The 19,846-nt window shown below is 50.3% G+C and overlaps 2 protein-coding genes across 2 annotated transcripts in view; one reads left to right on the top strand and one right to left on the bottom strand.

The window, feature by feature from the left end:
- The first annotated feature begins 3,624 nt into the window (after positions 1 to 3,624).
- Polr3h (RNA polymerase III subunit H) lies at positions 3,625 to 13,100 on the top strand. Its single transcript, XM_031350313.1, has 6 exons — positions 3,625 to 3,997; positions 6,457 to 6,553; positions 9,995 to 10,081; positions 10,549 to 10,612; positions 11,553 to 11,754; positions 12,304 to 13,100. Exons 1-6 carry the CDS (start codon positions 3,887 to 3,889, stop codon positions 12,355 to 12,357), a joined length of 615 nt encoding a protein of 204 aa, XP_031206173.1. The 5' UTR covers positions 3,625 to 3,886; the 3' UTR covers positions 12,358 to 13,100.
- A 735-nt stretch (positions 13,101 to 13,835) lies between these two features.
- The window catches only part of Aco2 (aconitase 2), a 40,330-nt gene continuing 34,319 nt past the window's right edge, over positions 13,836 to 19,846 (bottom strand). The window contains exons 11-18 of the mRNA XM_031350303.1: positions 19,722 to 19,795; positions 19,143 to 19,254; positions 16,957 to 17,079; positions 16,605 to 16,760; positions 15,704 to 15,895; positions 15,151 to 15,283; positions 14,624 to 14,745; positions 13,836 to 14,354 (exon numbers count right to left, since the gene is read on the bottom strand). Of these exons, the coding sequence (XP_031206163.1) occupies positions 14,220 to 14,354; positions 14,624 to 14,745; positions 15,151 to 15,283; positions 15,704 to 15,895; positions 16,605 to 16,760; positions 16,957 to 17,079; positions 19,143 to 19,254; positions 19,722 to 19,795 (1,047 nt within the window). The 3' untranslated portion in view covers positions 13,836 to 14,219. The remainder of the gene's footprint in view (positions 14,355 to 14,623; positions 14,746 to 15,150; positions 15,284 to 15,703; positions 15,896 to 16,604; positions 16,761 to 16,956; positions 17,080 to 19,142; positions 19,255 to 19,721; positions 19,796 to 19,846) is intronic.

Raw genomic sequence — 19,846 nt, 5'->3', positions numbered from 1 at the left:
ACTCAGAAATCTGCCTGCCTCTGCCTCCCAAGTGCTGGGATTAAAGGCCTGCGCCACCACTGCCCAGCCCTTTTCCTGTTTTTGAAACAGGATCTCTGTTTGTAGCTCTACCTCTCCTGGAACTCACTGTGTAGACCAGGCTATCCACAGACTATCAGAGTTCCACTTGTCTCTGCCTCCCAAGTGCTGGGAATAAAGGCGTAGATCCTATGCCCAGCCTTTTCTTTTCTTTCCTTTTCTTTTCAAACAGTCATGTCTGCCTATATTGCCTCAACTGGCCTTGAACTCCTACTTACCAGCCGCCCTACTGAATCAGCCTCCAGGGCGGCCAGACTGCAGGCATGCCCCACTGTTAGCCCTGTACGTTTAGATTTAATGATGCATCTCAAATGTCATTTTTTAAAAAAAGATTTATTTATTTATTTTATGTATATGAGTACACTGTAGCTGTACATGTGGTTGTTGGGAATTGAACTCAGGACCTCTGCTTGCTCTGGCCCTACTCGCTCCGGCCCAAAGATTTGTATTTATATGTATATGTAAGTACACTGTAGTTGTCTTCAGAAGCATCAGATCTCATTACCGCTGGTTGTGAGGCACCATGTGGTTGCTGGGATTTGAACGCAAGACCTTTTAACCGCTGAGTCATCTCTCCAGCCCTTGAACGTCATTTCATAGCAGGTCATCATCATTCTTGTCTGTGGCTTTATATATTTTGTTAAAAGATATATCTTGTCTTTTCTCTAGTAGTGTTTCCCTTCTTAAAACTGGGGTCTGGTATAGCCCAGTCTGACCTTGAACTTTTGCCAGTCTTGCCTCACTCTCGCCAGAGCCTGGATTACAGGTGTGCCCCAACTTGCTCAGCAGCAGTTTCTTTCTTTCTTTTTTCTTTTTTTTAAGATTTATTTATTAAAATATGTAACTACACTGTAGTTGTCTTCAGACACACCAGAAGAGGGCATCAGAGCTCATTACGGATGGTTGTGAGCCACCATGTGGTTGCTGGAATTTGAACTCAGGACCTTCGGAAGAGCAGTCGGTGCTCTTAACCACTGAGTCATCTCTCCAGCCCAGCAGTTCTTTTGAAACCACTGCTGGCATTAGTGCTGCTCTGCAGCACAATGTGGGGCACTGAGAACTTTATTGTCATGGTCAACCAGTGCCCGATTCCTGGGTTGTGGCGTGGGAGCTCCCTGCCCTGGACCTCTGACTTTACCCTGCTCACACTCCACCCTCCCCTGAGCTCCTCCTCCCTCAGTCTTTTACTCTAGGCAATCACAATTCTGCCGCCTTTTTGTTCATTCAAATGAGCCATATTTTCAAGCCTTGGCCATCCGCCAGCCACTGATCTTGGCCTGGATGTTGTAGAGAGAAGCCATACAATGCTTCTCTGCTGCCAGGGAGATTGTAGACTGAGTGGCTTGTGTATTTTGTAAACCACCCCAACCATCCATGGAGCAAGGCAGAGAATTAGTAAAGGGGCAGGATCTTCCTCTCTCTCTCTCTCTCTCTCTCTCTCTCTCTCTCTCTCTCTCTCTCTCTCTCTCTCTCTCTCTCTCTCTCTCTCTCTCTCTCTCTCTCTCTCTCTCTTTCAAGCACCACATAAACCATAAAACAAAACTTTGTGCTGACAAATTGTTGAACTGAATACCAAAGGGGACTGAATTCTGAAACCCTGGGTTCCACAGCCCACGGGCTTGGCCCCCTCCAGTCTGAAGCCCTGGGTCCCACAGCCCACGGGCTTGGCCCCCTCCAGCTGAAGCTCTCAGGCTGTGGTCGGCTGTTTCTGTCTCTTGGCTAAGCTGTCCAGCTTCTCAGTGTCTAAGACCTCCTCATACTGACCAGCTTTGTGGCCTCCTGCTGCCAGCCTGGGCCGCCTCCATTCCACAAGGCTACATAAGAACCCTTCTCCTTAGTCTCCCTGTCCCCTCCAGCTACTTCAGATCCACCGTCCACCCAGCTGATGTGTCACTGTGTGTCATTTCCAGGATTCCATTCCCAACGCCTACACGGTGGCTTACCATTTGATGTAACTCCAGTTCCTGGGGATTACAGGTTCTCTTCTGACACACACACACACACACACACACACACACACACACAGAGAGAAAGAGAGAGAGAGACAGAGAGAAACAGAGAGAGACAGAGACAGAGACAGAGAGACAGAGAGAGAGAGAGGCAGGAAAAACACTTCATAGATACATATCAAGTTACTTACTGATATTATGACGATCATAGCTAATTAATTCTTACCTCTCCTGTCAGTCCCCTGAATCACTTTGTTTCTAAACAGTGGAAAGATACACTATTGTCTTACGTGTGTTATGAGGCTGGGTTTCTCTGTTTAGATCTGGCTGTCCTGCAGCTTGCTTTGTAGACCAGGCTGGCCTCGAATTCCAATTGACAAAGATCCTACTGACTTTGCATCCGAACTGTTAGGATGAAAGGTATGTGCCACTAACACCCAGCCCGAAATACCTTATTTTTTGCTCCTCGTCATTTTTTTTGGGGTGTGTGTTCTTTATATCCCTGACTGTCCTGTACTTTCTTGGTAGACCAGGTTGGTCTTGAACTCTCAGAAATTCGACAGCCTCTGCCCCTCCCAAGCGTTGGGATTAAAAGTGTACAGCAAATTTTTCTAGTTTTTTTTTTTTATTTTTTTTTTTTGTGAGACAGGATTATTTTGTTCAGCCCTGGTTGTCTAGGAACTTGGTCTGTAGACTGAGCTGGCCTCAAACTCTGAGATCTATTTGCCTCTGCCCCCCAAGTGTTGGGATTAAAGGCATGTACCACCATTGTTAGGCCCTTTTCTTTTCTTTTTTTTTAGAAAGAGTCTCAAAAAACAAACAAAAAAAAAAGTCTCTTGTACCCCAGGCTGGACCTGAATTCACTATGTAGCTGATCTGAATGTCTAGTTTTTCTGTCTTTACCTCCCAAGAGCTGGAATTACAGGTATGTTTGCTACCATGTCTGGCCGACCAAAGATTTGTGTATGTTTTTTTTGGGGGGGGGAGGGACACGCTAAAACAGGGTCTCATTTTGTAACTCAGGCTGGTCTTGAACTTGCAGTGATTATCCAGCCTCGACCTCCCTGGTGCTGGTATTACAAGCGTGAGGCTGTTCACATTCAGCTGTTTTAAGGACCGAGGGTGCTGAGTTTTGGTGAGTATGTACTCTCACTTGCACTACTTAAAATCACTGTCATCCAGAAAGCCCTGATGATCCTTTTTTGCCCACTCTCTTGGGTGCTTGTCTGGAGTTAAAGACTATTTTGAAGGTGTTATATTTGTATTTTCAAAGGATCTCTCTGGCTGGTGTGCAGAAGACAATCAGTCTCTAAGAGCAGACTTGTCGCCTAGCAACCAGACTCGCTCAGGAGCCCGGGATTTGGCTCGCTTCAGAACGAGGTTCCGCCCTCTCCGCGCTCTACCCCGCCCTTCGTCTCTCAGTAGCAGAAGAGGGCAGGTGGACCCGCCCACCTTCCGACCCCGCCCCTCGTCTCTCAGTAGCCGAAGAGGGCAGGATGCCCCGCCCACCTTCCGGCCCCGCCCCTCACGGGCGCGTCGCGCAGCTTCGCGACCCGCGGGGGCGGGCACACGCCTCTTATTGGTCAGTTTTCCGGAAGCTGAGTTGATTTGGTTTGGCGAGCGTTGCGCTGCGACCTCGAAGCTGTTGGACACGCGTGGATGGTGCGTGGCTTCCGCGCGTGCTGCGGACCGGACTAGCCTGGACGGGGCGGGGCCGGCGCTCCGCCAAGGCTGGCGCGATCAGGCCACAGTTTCCTCCCGGAGAGGAGCGTGGCGTCCACCAGCGGGCCCCCAGGCCCTCACCCCTCGCAGGCCCTCGGGCTTGACAGTCTCTCCGGCTTCCAGAGCCCCAGCGCAGGATGTTCGTGCTGGTGGAGATGGTGGACACCGTGCGCATACCCCCGTGGCAGTTTGAGCGGAAACTCAACGACTCCATTGCTGAGGAGCTGAACAAGAAATTGGCCAACAAGGTACTGGGCCCTCGGGCTGCCCGGCAGTGTCCGGACCGGTCCCGCTGCTAGTGTGGCCGTCGCCTGCTTCAGCCTTGGCCTTGCACATTTAACGTAAACTTCATGTCAGGGTCTCTTTGCTTCGCTTCCTCATGAACCGGACTTGGATGACAAAGTGTACCCAAGGGAGTAAATGGGCTGGGCGGAGTAGTGCACACCTGTAATCCCAGCTTCTTGGGCCATTCAAGCTTTTGACGATCCTGGGTTCAAGGCCAGCGTGGGCAACAAAGTTAGCCCCTGTCTCAAACAAATTAAAAAGCATCGAAGCTGCTGGCGAGTAGCGCATGCCTTTAATCCCATCACTCAGGAGGCAGAGGCAGGCGGATCTCTGTGAATTCGAGGCCAGCCTGGTCTACAGAGGGTGCTCTAGAACAGACACGGCCACACGGAGAACCCTTGTCTCAAAAAAAAAACAAAAAGCATCAGGATGTTGAACAGTGCTTAAAATTTCCTTGACATTTGCTGGGTCACTGGTTCGATTCTCAGTGTTGGCAAAAAACAAACCGGAGAGAGCGAGCACAAAATGGGTTTGTAAAACAGAAATTGGAAAATGCCTGTTTCCTCATTCAATTACTGTGCAGTCTTGGCCAAGTCACCCTCTCTGGATCTCAGTTTGTGTACCTGTGTTGCCCACAGTGTGGAGTAGAGGTCAGAGGAGTGTGTGAAATTGAACTCGGCTGTCAGGTTTAGAGTAGCTTTACCAGCTGAGCCAGCTCTTTGGCCCCTTTCTTGTATTCATTTAGTTACTGTATTTCCCTTTCTGAATACAGGGGCCTTCTCTCACGTAATCCTTTACTATCTCCAATGGGAGACATGAGCTCTGCCCTTGAAGCGTAGTGAGGAAAAGAGTTGACCTTGTAATGAGCTGGGGTAAACGCCAGGAAAGACAGGCATTCACACTGCTGGAGAACAGAGGAGTGTCACCTGGGATGGAAGAGCTTGGCGACTTCTCAGGAAACAGCCATTGACCTGAGAGCAGATGGTGAGGGGAGGCCAAGTAGGGAGACTCTGTTTAGGTGGTTGGAGCAGGTTGGGTGTAAAGAGCTGTGGAGGCAGCACAGTTAGCACGTGCAAAGGTCCTGAGGCAGGAGGGGCTGTGGCATGTAAAAAGGCAGAGCATGCTGGTGGAGCTGGAGCCAAGAGGGTGGTCTAGGAAATGTAGCCGGAAGCCAGACCGCAGAGGGCCTTTATAGTCCAGGCTATTCTGTAAAGCTTTTTTGTTTTTTTCCGAGTCAGAGTTTCTCTGTGTAGCCCTGGCTGTCCTGGAACTCACTCTGTAGACCAGGCTGGCCTCAAACTCAGAAATCCGCCTGCCTCTGCCTCCCAAGCGCTAGGATTAAAGGCGTGAGCCACCACCGCCCGGCCCTTAAGCAGTCAAATTTATGTGCCTGTGGATGCCATACCTATTCAGCCACGACATCCAGGTCTTCTTTCTTTCTTTCTTCTTTTTGTTCAGTTACATAGATTCATTTTAAATGTGTGTATATACCACAGCACATATGAGTAGGTCACTGCCCAGCTCCTGAGGAGAAGGCTCTGGGATCCAATGTCGGTTGTTAGGATTGGTGGCAGGAGCCTTGACTGCTGAGCCATTTTGCCAATACCATCTCCCCTCTTAGTTTTAATACAGCATCTCATGGGACTTGAACTTACTTTACATTCACCGTGTAACCAAAGATGACTCTGGACTTCTGACACCCCTGCCTCCTGTCTCAGCTGCAGGGATTACAGGCAGGGATCATCGTGTGTGGTTGAGGCCAGTTCACTGGATCCTGAGAGAGAAGCCGTCCCAGAGGATCATTGCAGGGAGCTCTGCCCCAGCTCTGAAGCGTTCTTATGTGTCTTTAGTCTCTGAGCAGCTCTTGTGAGGGCTGTGACTAGGGGTAATATTGGTGGCAGACGTGCAGACACTGAGCCAAATCATTTAGAACACGAGTATGTGGCGTGGGCTGTGTGGGCTTCTGGTCTGTGGAAGGACCTTGGTCACATATCTCTGTGTGAGCCCCGTCTGAGGAGGTATGAGAGTGATGGAGTTCTCACACTTCCTGGCTGTGATCTGGGACTCAGACTTTGGGACCCTGGGAAGTGTAACTTAAGCAGGGACATTGTGGTCTGACTCAGCCAGCAGCAGACTTCATGTCAGTCCTGACCACGCCACACTCCAGCTGCTGTCTCAGATGTGAACGTGGAAAGCTGAGGCTGAGAGGCAGAGCAGTGTCCTTGCTGGTCCCTCGGTGAGGCTGGCATTGGAAGCTGGCTCGTCACTCAGGCCCTGGCCTTTCCAGAGTCCTGCATCCTGAGGTCCCCGCAGAGTTTCAGCTCATGTCCGTTAGTGAAAGGGATGCGCAGAGCTTCCTTGTAACCGTGAAGGTTTTGGGGGAGCCAGGCCCTGGGGTCACTGTGTATATATGTGTGCACAGGTCGTATACAACGTGGGACTCTGCATTTGCCTGTTTGATATCACCAAGCTGGAGGATGCTTATGTATTCCCAGGGGATGGAGCATCACACACCAAAGGTGAGTGCCTTCTCTTGCTAGGGTGCCATATTTCTTAGGGTTCATTTTTCTGTGGCAAAAACTCAAGCTCCCATGCCTCTTGAGGTGGTGGGAGACCTGGGCCCCAGTCCTGATTCTTCTAGGAATTGACTTCAGTGACTGGGTACTCATGTCCTCTCTGGGCCTTAGTTTCTTTACCTGTAAGACATCAGTGTGGATGCGGTATTCTCAAAGCCACTACAGTTTTAGATTGTGGTTCAGCCTGTGTGTTCCTAGGGTTTGATCTAGTGACCCTGATATTTGCCCCACCCCCATGCTGCTCTTTGCTTCATGGTGAGATGGCCCTCTAGGTAAGGGGCCTAAGTTGTGGCTGTTACTGGCCACAGAGCAGAAGGCAGGGGAAAAGCAGACTAATTGGGTCTAGGGACCTAAAGGGACAATAGGACACAGCAATTAAAAGTGTCCTTTGGGCAGGGCAGTGGTGGCATACGCCTTTAATCCCAGCACTTGGAAGGCAGAGGTGGGTGGATTTCTGAGTTCGAGGCCAGCCTGGTCTATAAAGTGAGTTCCAGGACAGCCAGGGCTACATAGAGAAACTCTGTCTTGGAAAAACAAACAAACAAAAGAGTCCTTTGGGACTAGCAAATGGCTCAGGGATAAATAATAATGTGCTTCTTACACAATCTAGAGAACTGACTATACAGCATTTTCCTCTGATCTCCATATTATGGTATATATGTGTGTGAGGGCCTGCACGAATCCATGCGTGTGGTCTCTGAGCAGGGATGGTGATACATACTTGTAACATACAAACATGGAAACAGGAAGATTAGGAGTTCCAGGCCAGCTTGGGATATCCAACAGTGATAGCAGAGTCTATACTTCAGGGCTTCCAGGAGGACTAAGAAATTAATATAGTAAAGCTCAAGAGGGGACCTTGGCACTGAGGGAGTATGGGATCGCTGTCTCTGTTGGTTTTGTGGGCTGCTTGGGTAGTGTTCTTCTGGACAGTTAGTCAGGGCTGGTCTGAAGGTCTGTGCCAGATGATGTCACATGGCTAAAACTAAGGGACATAGAAAGAGACCCTGCCCCTTTGTTGAGGGAAACTGCAGGAAAACTGAAAGGTATGTGCATCTGCTGGGTAGAACCTGGAGGAGTGATGGGCAGAACTGGTGTCCAGGGCTCCTCTGTAGCTTTGTCTCCTGGCACTGGGCAGCAGTGTGGATCCTCAGCCTGCCCAGCCTGTTAATGGAGCAGAGACAAAGTGCCAGACATACAAGCCACAGTGTTGTCTTTGTGTTGGCCATCTTGTCTTTGTGTTGGCCATCTTCTTAGCCCAGGGATGGGTGGGCGAGTGCTCTGGAGTGTTTGGAGACAGCCTGGGGTCTGAGCTGGCACCTATGACTAATCAGTTGACATGGGTGTTGAGCTCTGCAGAGAGCTCCAGGAAACAGGCTGTCTTTGTGTGGATTAGGCATTTTCATGAGTAGAAAAGGGAGCCCAGAATGGAGAAAACTGTGAGGAGCTCTGTTCTCAGAGAGGAGTGCCAAGCCGAGCTGAGCTCTGCACTTGGCCAAGGGCAAGGCCTCTGTTCTCAGAGAATGCTGAGCTGAGCCAAGGAGCTGTTGTCCAAGAGACAAGTGCTGATAGGTATTCAAACTTCAGGAAGACCAGGAACAATTGCTGCCTGTTACATTGGTGGTATTTGGCACTTGGTCTCCAGGATTGGATTTTTTTGTCCCAAACACCCTGCTCACCTGCATTTCTTGTTTACTGTGGGAGATGTAAAGTACATCTCACAGACCTATGTTTGAATCCTGGCTCTAACCCCTGGGATGGGGGTCGGGGCAGCTAAGAACACCGTGTCACACAGTGGGATTACCACTCGGAGCTCTGAAATCCTTGGAGGACCATGGAGCACTGCAGGAACATCAGAAACTCAGGGGTCAGACTTGGTGGCAAGCCTCTTTATTCACTGAGCGTTTTTGCTGTCCCTCTTCTGCTTTCTGGCTTGTAGAACCTGACCAGTGACTCATGTGAGTGGAATTGGGAATTTGTCCTTTTCACAGAAACTCAGCACAGCCCAAGGGTTGGGGAGTACACATCTGGGATCTATTTTCTTTTCTTTTTCTTTTCTTTTCTTTTTTCTTTTTTGTTTGTTTTTCGAGACAGGGTTTCTCTGTGTAGCCCTGGCTGTCCTGGAACTCACTCTGTAGACCAGGCTGGTCTTGAACTCAGAGATCCGCCTGCCTGCTTCTGCATAAGTGGCCCACAGCTGCTCCTGGCTAGAATCTGGAGAGTTAGCAGAAACCTTGGTCATCTTCAGGTTGTCACCTCACAGAAGGTAGAGTGCAGTTGGGCAGAGCTGGGCATGGTAGGCCCTGATGTCCTAAGATGGGTGCTGGCAGGCTAGGCCACTGAAGGAGTCCTGGTAGAAGCCTGTGCTGGTAGTAAGTCTGTCTGAGCAAGATGCCTTCAACCTTGTGGCCTTGTCTGAGGAAAAACGTAGAGCAGTGATTCTCAGCTTGTGTCACAACTCCTTTGTGGGTTGAATATCAGATACTTATATTAGGATTCATAACAGTAGCAAAATTATAGTTATAAAGTAGCAAATCAAATGACTTTATGGTTGGGGGTCACTACAGCACAAGGAACTGTATTAAAGGGGGTCACAGCATTAGGAAGGCTGAGAACCACTGCCATAGAATCTATCCATGGCTGAATGGGCAGGAGAACTGTGTGGTTGGAGCAGGACACAGCCTCTGAGCTGCCTCCTCTTCCTCTGTGTGGTAGAATAGGGTGTCTGTCACGGGAGGCTTATATGGGCAGTCTGATGGCAGAGAGCATCTTCCTGGGCGAGAGGGCCTCTGCTGAGGCCAGGAATCATTCTGGTGTTGGTAGAGCTTTAGCCAGTGTTTTCCTTAGGCAGTAGGTGAGTAGGAAGCACAAGGGACAAGGCCCGAGAACCCATGAAGTCACCTATGTGTCGTCCTTACCACAGGCAGGCAGCCGTGGGGTTTTTAGTATCGTGTCCCAGGTCAGCTCTGTGCTGAGGGTAAGCTTGGTCAGGCATCAGGAGACTGGAACTTCCTTCCAGGCTGGGCTAGTCGCTTCTATCCTTTTGGAATGTGAAGGACAGCCTGAAGGTTGTTTGGAATTGACTTTGGGGTCACTAATGGCCCCGAATCTAGGCTCAGATGTGACTGAGATGGATTTGGAAGCCAGCCTCAGTTCCAGGGCAGCAGCTGCTGATGGTTCCTAATGGGAACCGAGCTGTGACCTTACACAAGTGAGGGAGGGTTGGTTCTCTGCCTTGGTGGGCAGGTCTAGGCTCTAGGCTTGCAAGAGGACTCTGCACAAAGCACTGGGTGAGTGAGGTGGACATTGGAGACCATGAGTGGCTCCAGGCTCTGCAGCCTTGCAGGCCTGGTGTGAGTATAACAGTATGGCCTTCTTTTCTAGTCCATTTCCGCTATGTGGTGTTCCACCCTTTCCTGGATGAGATTCTCATTGGGAAAATCAAAGGCTGCAGCCCAGAGGGTGTGCACGGTAAGGTGCCCTGATTTCTGGGGAAGGCTGGAACACAGTGGGGTGGGCAGTGTATGCTGACCGTGTGGTCCAGAATGCAGCTGAATCTTTCCTACGGCATCAGAGAAACTGTCCAGCTGCAGCACCAAAGGAGGGACACCTCACTCCCTCATGTGCTCAAGGATGGAGTAAGGGCCTCAGCTCTCCTGCAAGGCCACAGCTTAGATGCTGAGAATGGGTGCTGGGCTGGTGGAGGTGACCGGCTCTAGTGCAGGGAGCTGGGAAGGCTGGGAGCTATGGACTTGGAGCTCTGTCCAGTGTGCTCAGCCCATGTGGGTAGTACAGATAGAGAAGTGGGGCTTTGAGGAAGGAGGGGACAGATTGCCCTTGGAGACACCTGGGCCACACTGGGAAAGGGACTTGCCATCTCTGCTGGGCTGTCCCTTTGAAGCCTCCATCTCATGTCATCATTTCTTTATTTCTTCCAGTCTCTTTAGGGTTCTTTGATGACATTCTCATCCCCCCTGAGTCACTGCAGCAGCCTGCCAAGTTGTATCCTGTCAAGTATGATTTGGGGGAAGTAGACAGCCCTGCTACTGTGGCGGCTCTGGGATCTGCCACTACTGTGGTGCTCGTGTGATCTGCCACTATTGGTGGTGCTCGTGTGATCTGCCACTATTGGTGGTGCTCGTGTGAAAGCCCACACACCTCTGCTTCCTGTTCTGATCATGGTATCCACATGCCCATGTCTGACTGGCTGGGTGATAAATAATAGAGCTGTACATACCTTTGGGGCTCTTGTCACCCCTAGTCGCTTCACTCAGGTTGTCTCTGCAGGAGTCATTTCAGATGTCCCCAGCAGCTTCACCCTGGCCGGTTGCCTCCATTTCCCAGGATGTGGGATTTTCAGAGTTGGCCTGAAGTACAGAGCACCACAGCTTGTCTTCACCCCAGCTCTGGGGCTGTTTTAACGGGAATGTCACTGGTCCCAGGAGAGGCTCAGGTGGTGTGTGACAACTGCACTCTGGGCAGTTATGGAGAATGCAGTATGCCACTAGAGGGCAGTATGTCTCTGTAGGCTATGGGGAAGAGTAGAGCAGGGCCTCAGCCTCTCCTCTGTCCCAGGCCTGTGCGGGCAGAAGCAGGGCCTACATGAGACTGTGGAATCAAATCTGGCCTTGCTTTATTGTTCCTGCTCCTTAGGCAGAAAGCAGTCAAACCTGCCTCCTATCTTGAGACCCGGGCAAGCCCATGATCCGCCTGTCAGATTAGTTATGAGGATTAAATGAGAAGTGCAGGGTGCCTAGGGCATTCTCATTTTGGGTCCTGGTACAAACTGGCTCCTCTCCAAGGGGTAGAAACAGCTTTTACTGTATTTCCTAGCACAAATAGTCTCAACCTAGGGTTGGTTTTACCTAGGGTAAGTACTTCAGGGGGCCCTCAGCCTCATGCAAGCCCATGGCATGATTGTGGCCTTGACGCTGGACTCCAGCGATGAAACCGAACAAGTGTGGGTATGGGAGTATGAGACGGAGGAAGGAGCTCATGACCTGTACATGGACACTGGGGAGGAGATCCGCTTCAGGGTGGTGGATGAGAGCTTTGTGGACACATCCCCCACAGGACCCAGCTCAGCTGAGGCTACCTCTTCAAGTGAGGAGCTGCCAAAGAAGGAAGCGCCTTATACACTTGTGGTAAGTTGACAGGAGACTGCTTTCTTGAAGTTTCATTCCTAGAACCCCCTTAGCAGGTCAGGTCTCTTGTGATTGTCATCTGTCAATCATACTAGTCCGCTTCTGAGAGCTGGAGCCATGAGGTGACAAGGCTGCTGTAGTTGATGGGCAGGCACGGTGAGAGTTTGGATATGATGGGAGGCTAGAGATCAAAACTGAAACCAGAACGGTGCTCCAGGAGAGTTTCTCAGTCTCCTGCCTCTATGCCACTTTGGGAGCTCGGAAAGACAGGTCTGGGGCTGAGGAAGATTACTTGATCCCACCTGAGGCTGTGGAGCCTCTTTCCTAAAAACCTGGCCAGCTAGGGCCGAAGTACTGATACGGCTCCCAGCCTCTCCACAGCCTACCAGTGTTGTGAACCCCAAACTTCCTTTGCCTGTTCTGGGCCTGCAGGTGCTGAATAAATAGGGTGGGTACTAGTCTACCCTCCTGTGCCAGGCAGCCCAGCTCTGAGGAGTGATGAGTGTACTTGTTTTTTGTTTGTTTTGTTTTTTTTTTTGTCTTTGGCAGGGATCTATCAGTGAGCCAGGCCTGGGCCTTCTCTCCTGGTGGACCAGCAACTAGCCCCGGAGCTCACAGTGACTACCCAACCTGAAGACCCTGTCCAGACTTGTGAAAAGAGAGAGCAGTTGGCACACTTAATGCTGCCTAGAGCCAGGCTTGGTGGGACCAGGAGCAGAGGGACAGGTGCATGTCCTCTCCTTCCCCGGCACTGCACCTCTGGTCTGGAGCCACCCTGAATCATTCCCAGAGTGTCATGGATCCAGGCGGCCTTCTCACTTGCTGTATAGCATAGAATACCCTGGAGTTTTGGATCCTGTAGCTTCTACCTCTTGAGCGCTGGTGTGCAGTACCACATTGAACTTATGTGGAAGGTAGTGATGGGTCCCAGGGCTTGTGCACACCATGCAAGCATTCTACCAGCTGAGCTGCTTTCCCAGCACAAGGACTTTTTATTTTTATTTTGTAATTTCTTCAGGTCTGAGGATGGAACCCAGGGCCTCTTTCATGTCAGGCAGGTATTGTACTAATGAGCTAGGCCCAGTCTATCCTATGAACTTGTGGCTTTCAGTGACAGCAGAAATATTTAATAAATACTGTTGGCAGCAGCAGGAACCTTCCCATTTCAATAGCTGACATCATGATCTAAGGTCACTGAATTGTCCATCTGGGATAGCATGCCTGCCCCACCCCAAGGTCCATTTAGAGATGACCTTTCCCAAGCCCACAGATGATAGATCTTTGTTTATGAGACCAGACTGACTACTGAGCTTAGTGGCTCTGTAATAAAGGAAAAGGTCACTGTGGACAGTGCTTTGTGTCAGTGCTGTCAGCTGCTGATGAAGTTAGCACCAAGCAGCACCTTCCTTTTACAGCATCTGGAAGGCAGAGCTTCCAGAATGAGCCCAGCCCACCCTACCCTGTCTAGGAGTGGAGATGGAGGCCTACCTCACAGGAAGCCTGGGGCCTGCTGCTGCCTCAACTGTGACCATGAGCATCCTGTGGGGATAGAGCTGCCCCAGGTCCACAGATGACCGTCTAATCCTGCTGTCTCTTTCTCACTGGCACTTGTGTGATACTGTTCTGTGACAAACCCCCATGGGCTGCCTGGGCCTTTCCATGTGAGATTTAGCTGATGGAGCCTAGTGGAAAGAGCCTATTTTGTCACAACTGCTGCAGAGGCTAGAGGGGCAGACAGCATGCAGCATTTGTTTATTAGCTGTTCCTTCTTGGGCTCTTTTAACTCTGTAGTCTAGGCTGGACTTGAACTCAGACCCATCTGCCTCTCCCAGGTGTGTGCCTCCACCAGCTTTATCTTTAAGGTAGGTGCTGTGCCTACATTGTCTCAGGACTAGTACTCAGGACTAGTACTGTAGCCCCCGGGGAACAGAGGAGGAGGCAGCTCTTGGTCCCTGAAGCTCTCCTCTACTGCAGGCACATGTGACCAGGGTCCAGATGTGACCAAGGCCTGATGAACCTTGGCTTGAAAAACCCTCCATTAGCCCATGCTGGTAATAGTAGACACCAACCACTCTCAGACAGAATGTTCAATAGATTAGGATCTTTTTTTTTTCTTATAAGAACAAGTTTCTCTAAAATCCTTCAGCCACCAGTGAAATGATCAGGCGGAATAAAAACTTCTGTAGAGGGAGTGCTGTCATCAAAAATAAATACAGTTGCATGGATTGCTCAAAGAAAACCAAACTGAACAGGAAGGCGGGCTAGGACACATCTTAAGTGCCCTCCATGGTGGTTCACCCTCCATGGTGGTTCACTCTGGCTGAGGATAGGGCAGAAGCAGGTCTGTCACCGTCTTAGAGCAGGTGGTCGTGCTGGACAGACAGATCAGGCTCTGATGATGCACACGGACCTGTACTTGACACCCAGCAGGGTCCAGAGTGGGACAAGACAGGCAGCCTGGCCCCTCACTGCTGCAGCTCCTTCATCCTGTTCAGAGCACTGCCTGCACGGAACCACTCGATCTGCGTCTCATTGAAAGTGTGGTTCAGCAGGATGGTTTCCTGGGTCCCGTTGGGGTGCTTGATGATGCAGTTCAGAGGCTGAAAAAGAAAAATATGTGTGGGTTGAGGAGTAGATGGTGCTCCTAGGCACACAATCTTCACTGGGGGCTCTTAAAACCCAAGATTGTATCAGGCAAGCTGTTGGGTACTAAGTGCCAGGCCAGGGCTCACCCACGTTAAGCTGGAACGTGGATTCACAAGAGCTCTGAGTATGAATGGGTGTAGCAGGGCAGGAAACAAGGTGACTCCCCAACCCCACCCACCCAAAAGATCCCTGGTTTGTCTCCCCTCCTTCTTAGCCTCCTGACCTTGCCAGGGGCAAAGTCCTTCAGGCCTTGAATGGTCAGCTTGTCCACTGGATGAATCTTGTTGTAGTCAGAGGGGTCGGCAAAGGTGAGGGGCAGCAAGCCCTGCTTCTTTAGATTGGTTTCTGTTAGACAAACATGAAGTTGCAACGTAGTTCCTCTACTCAAGGCTCCTTAGTAGCCCCAGGAACACTCTTCTCTAAAACAGTCAAGGGCTTTGAGACACCCCCCCACCTGCAACCCCAGTCCTACTGCAGGGCAAGCAGGCAGTGGCTACAGCACCCAAGCCTGCTGGGTACCAGTGACCCTTTTTCACAGGAGCACTCCAAGCAGGTCTGCATTAGTATAGATGTACTGACAAGCTCTAAGAACCAAGACTGGTGTTGATGGGATGCCATGGATATTGGACTTGGGCAATGCCAACTTGGCCTTGGGTAGGTGGGACAGGCTATATGGAATATGGCTGACTCCAAGTCAGCTGTGGCAGAGTGAAGGAGCAGCCCTTGTCAATGGGGATGATTCTGGCTCACCATGGATTCTGGCGAAGCTCTTGGTGATGATGGCCCGGCCTCCCAGGTGGCGAGGCTCCAGTGCTGCATGCTCCCGGCTTGAGCCTTCACCATAGTTCTCATCTCCAATCACCACCCACCTGATGCCATGTTTCTGTCAGGCAACAGGGACAAGGAGTGAGGCATCAGAGGGTGCTGCCTGAGGGCTTGGGGGTGGTGGTAAGGTATACATGAGAAAACTAGAGGGGACATGACTAGAGGAAATTGCTATCCCAACACCCAGGAGAACCCCGCCCAGGAGTCAGAGATGAGTCTCAGCAGGTGTTTGGCCCCAGACCTAAGAAGATTAGAAGAAACCTTACAGAACTGCTTTAGGAGTCCATTGGAAATCGAAGCTCAGAGAAGAGCCACAGGTCTCACACAGATCAAGTAAGGGACTAAGCCCAGGCAGGAACTCACTTTAAATTAGTCTCAAACTCAAATCCAGCAGCTTTTGCCTCCCAAGTACTGGTACGGTATTAAGGGTGTGAGTCAATGCTGCCAATACGCTTTCCTTCAAACAATGCTGGCCTACCTTGTAGTAGCGAGCAGTGTCGGGTACTGGGCCAAACTCCTGGGTGACAGCATTGCGCACAGAGTTGGCTTTGCCATTTTCAATGTTGATGGCACCAATGAGTAGGTTATTAGAGATGTTATCCAGATGCCCACGGAACTTGAGCCAGGGGCCAGCAGCAGAAATGTGGTCTGTGGTGCATTTCCCTTTGACCTTGTGTGGGTGAGCAGAAAGAACAGGCCAGGTTGAGGCAGTAAGCAATGGAAGAAGTCTTCCAGACACAGGCAGTGTTGAGCGGAACAAGGAGAGGAGATTAAAGATAGATAGGTCCAGCCTTGGACCTGTAATCTATGCAGTCCTGGTGTTCCCATGCCACCTGGTTTAGGCAAGGCTATCACCCACCCACTCAAAAGCCCCAGTTATGCTGTCTCCATGACAGGATATTTTCATGGGGCAGGCTAGATATGGAAGACAGATGCTTATTCAGCTAAGCTGCCAAGGGTGGAAGATCAGCGACTCCAAGCCAGACATAGAAGCTAGGAGTCATGTCTGGGTCCTGGCTCATATGAGCTAAATACTGGCTGTGTCACAGGCATGCCTGAACACTGCTTAGTAAGCCCGTAAATTATTGTCTGACACGAGTCTGAGGCCCTTGACCACACTAGAAAGGCCGAGCTCCCAAACAGTCTCTATCTGGTAATGGCCCAATAATAGTGCTGTCTGTTGTCAACCCAGAGCTGAGCTGAGTCACACGTGATAGACTCACACTAGGTGGCTAGCTAGATCAGGCTGTGCCCCACCCCAGGGGCATGTAGAAGGGCGAACCACCAAACTCCTGCCATCATTCCCTTCTCCAAACGAGCCTCCCTCCCTCCCTGATCCCTTGGGTTCCAATGCTTGGGGATGGGACACTTGTGCCAACCTTGATGAGGATTTGCAGATCTTCCAGGTCTTTGCCATCCCACTTGTCAAAAGGCTCCAGGAGCTGCAGGCGCTGGCTGGTAGGGCTCACATCTACCCGCTGCCCACTGCTGTCTTTAGGGGGGTGCTGGTACGTGTCCTGCCCTGGGTCAAAGTCCTACAGAAGGGGTGGGGACACAGTGGGCACTAAATCCTTAGTCCCACATGGATGTCTGGTAGACTGTAAGCTTCCCTGTGCCCTAAACCTCATTCTTTCTCAGTAACAGTGTCAGCCCGCCTCACATGAGCCCAGGCAGCTAGACCAAGGCAAGTCTGTGGTTGGCTAGCCATAACAAACATCAGCATTTGCTCACCAATCGGGGAAGCTCATCTGCATCTGGAGCCTCCAGCTTGAACTTCTTGCCGTCCTTGCCTGTCAAGAAGTCAGTTTCTGGGTTGAACTTAAGGGTTCCCGCAATGGCCAGAGCTGTGACAATCTGAAATGGAGGAGGCCAGTTTGTACACCTATCTTTTTTCTTTTTTAAAATTATTTTTAGGGCTGGTGAGATGGCTCAGTGGGTAAGAGCACTGACTGCTCTTCCGAAGGTCCTGAGTTCGAATCCTAGCAACCACATGGTGGCTTACAACCACCCATAATGAGATCTGATGCCCTCTTCTGGTGTGGCTGAAGACAGCTACAGTGTACTTATGTATAACACTAAATGAATCTTAAAAAAACAAAAAACAAAATTATTTTTATTACTGTTCTGTGTGAATGTGCATATGATACATGTATGTGCATATGCATACCAAAGTAAACATGTTGGGTCAGAAAACAACCATTTAGTTAATTTTTTCTTCCTACCTTTACATGGGAGGTTCTGAACATTGAAATCAGGTCGTTAAGGTTATGTGTGGTAAACACTTTTGTCTGGGAAGTCATCTTGATGACCTTCCAAGGTCTCATAATGAACCTCTGCTGTTTGGCTAATAAGCTCTAAGGGTTTTTTGTTTTGTTTTATTTCTTTAATGTGGATGTCGGTAAGTCAAATGCAGATTCTCATACATGTGCAACAGTACTTTACCAACTGAATCATCCCCCTCTCTCCAAGCCCTTCAGCTGAGGCCAAAGCTGCAGCACTAATGAGTCACCAGGTCTACAGAGTACTCACAACCCCAAAGGTTTCTTTTCTTTTTAAAGATTCATTTATTACATGTAAGTACACTGTAGCTGTCTTCAGATACTCTAGAAGAGGGCATCAGATCTCATGGATGGTTGTGAGCCACCATGTGGTTGCTGGGATTTGAACTCAGGACCTTCAGAAGAGCAGTTTATGCTCTTAACCGCTGAGCCATCTCACCAGCCTAAGGATTTTTTTGAAAAAAAAAAAAAAAAAAATTCCCCCTAAGACAGGGTTTCTTTGTATAGCCTTGGCTGTCCTGGAACTCTGTAGACCAGGCTGGCCTCGAACTCAGAAATCCACCTCCCCCTGCCTCCCAAGTGCTGGGATTAAAGGTATGCGCCACCACCACCCGGCTTTTTTTTTTTTTTTATTTTAAATATATGAGTACACTGTAGCTATCTTCAGACACACCAGAAGAGGGTATTGGATCCCATTACAGATGGTTGGGAGCCACCATGTGGTTGCTGGGAATTGAACTCAGGACCTCTGGAAGAACAGTCAGTGCTCTTAGTGCTGAGCCATCTCTCCAGCCCCCAAGGGTTTCTAAAATAGCTGTCAGGGCCTGAACTCATTGTCTTCCCTAGGCTAGGCCAGTACTACTGTGGTACTTTCCTGTTCCTTGCAGGTGTCTAGGACAGATGAGAGGAGACCCAGCACATAAATACTTCAGTGCACAAAATATTCTTGCTTGCTAGCAAAGGAAGAGTAGAGAACCACTTCCTCACTGAGCAGTGAGAGCTTCTTAAACACTCAGTGAAGTCAAGAGACCAGCCTTGTGCTAGTGAAGGTCAGGGTGGAACGAACACCCATTCAGTGCTGAGATGTGTGAGCGGACTCATGTCCATGGTAATTAATAGCAAAGGCACATTTCTACTCAACTCAGAACCTAGAGCTGGAGACAAACCTGTGCTCTCAGTCACTCCCAAGGGGCAGGAAATGAAGACACTGGAGGGGAAGGAACGCCAAGCAAGCACTTCTTCACACCCTTCTCACAGGACCCTGAAGATGGGTAAGTGACCAAGCTCATGGAGTTAGGAGAGCATGGCCCTGTCCCAGGCAGTGAGATTCCATAGTCCATACTCACAGCTACTGACCGTGCTAAAAACCTCAAGAGCTGAGGGAGACCAGCAAGGATCACTATGTCAGTGTGATGTTTGGTGACTGACAAGGCCATGTCTCTTGGCTTCCCCTTGGATAACTCAAGTGAGGAGTGTCTGCTGAGGGGTAGGGACTGATAGGAGAGGGTAACTTGTCCTTTTGTACTCTCTGGGACTTTTATAATGCCAACCCTAAGAAGTCATTTCCCCACTCTTTCCTCTGACCCACGAGCACCAGAACCCTCAAGGAAGTCAGGCTAAAACCTGGCCTAGTCTCACCTCTGGGGATGTGACAAAGGCATGGGTCTCAGGGTTTGCATCGTTACGGCCCGTGAAGTTCCTGTTGTAGGAGGTGACGATTGTATTCTTCTCCCCCTTCTTTATGTCTTTCCTGACAGGACAAAGGGGACAGGATTAGATGCCTAGCCTTATCACATGGACTGTCCAGTTTCTTATGGTACATGCCTACCTCATGACAAGAGGGGAATGGCAAGGCCCTGAAAACACTGTCCTTCAAGGGACTCGAGCACACTGCACAACCTCAACCCCCGGACAAGAGGCCTAGGCCAAACGGAGGCCTGGGTTTCCTCACTGAGGCAGCTGCCTGCTCGCAAAAGGCTCTCAGAGCCACCAGCTTGGCTTCTAGGATGCAGCCTTCTTGGCATCTTCCTGACAGACAGGGCTCAGTTTCTGGCCCCTCAGGGCTTCTGTAGGGCTCTTCTGAGTGCCCACCCATGTCTGACAAGGACTCTAATGTGTAGTAGTGCCGGAACCAGAAGGCTTAGGCTAGTGTCTTCTCTCCACTACTTACTTCACACCAAGCAGCTAGAGGTTACTCTCTCAGGATGCGCTGCTTACCTGTCCCACTGACCGATGCAAGGGCCACAGGCATTGGCCAAAACGATTCCACCCACATCCCTTAGGATCTGTGCCTACAGAGGATAAACAGAAAACTGTCAGGGCCAGGTACAATGGGTAAGGGT

The sequence above is a fragment of the Mastomys coucha genome, unplaced genomic scaffold (assembly GCF_008632895.1).
Source record: "Mastomys coucha isolate ucsf_1 unplaced genomic scaffold, UCSF_Mcou_1 pScaffold11, whole genome shotgun sequence".
Lineage (NCBI taxonomy): Eukaryota > Metazoa > Chordata > Mammalia > Rodentia > Muridae > Mastomys > Mastomys coucha.
The sequence above is the reverse complement of the archived record's forward strand: the minus strand, read 5'-3'. Positions and strand labels throughout refer to the sequence as shown.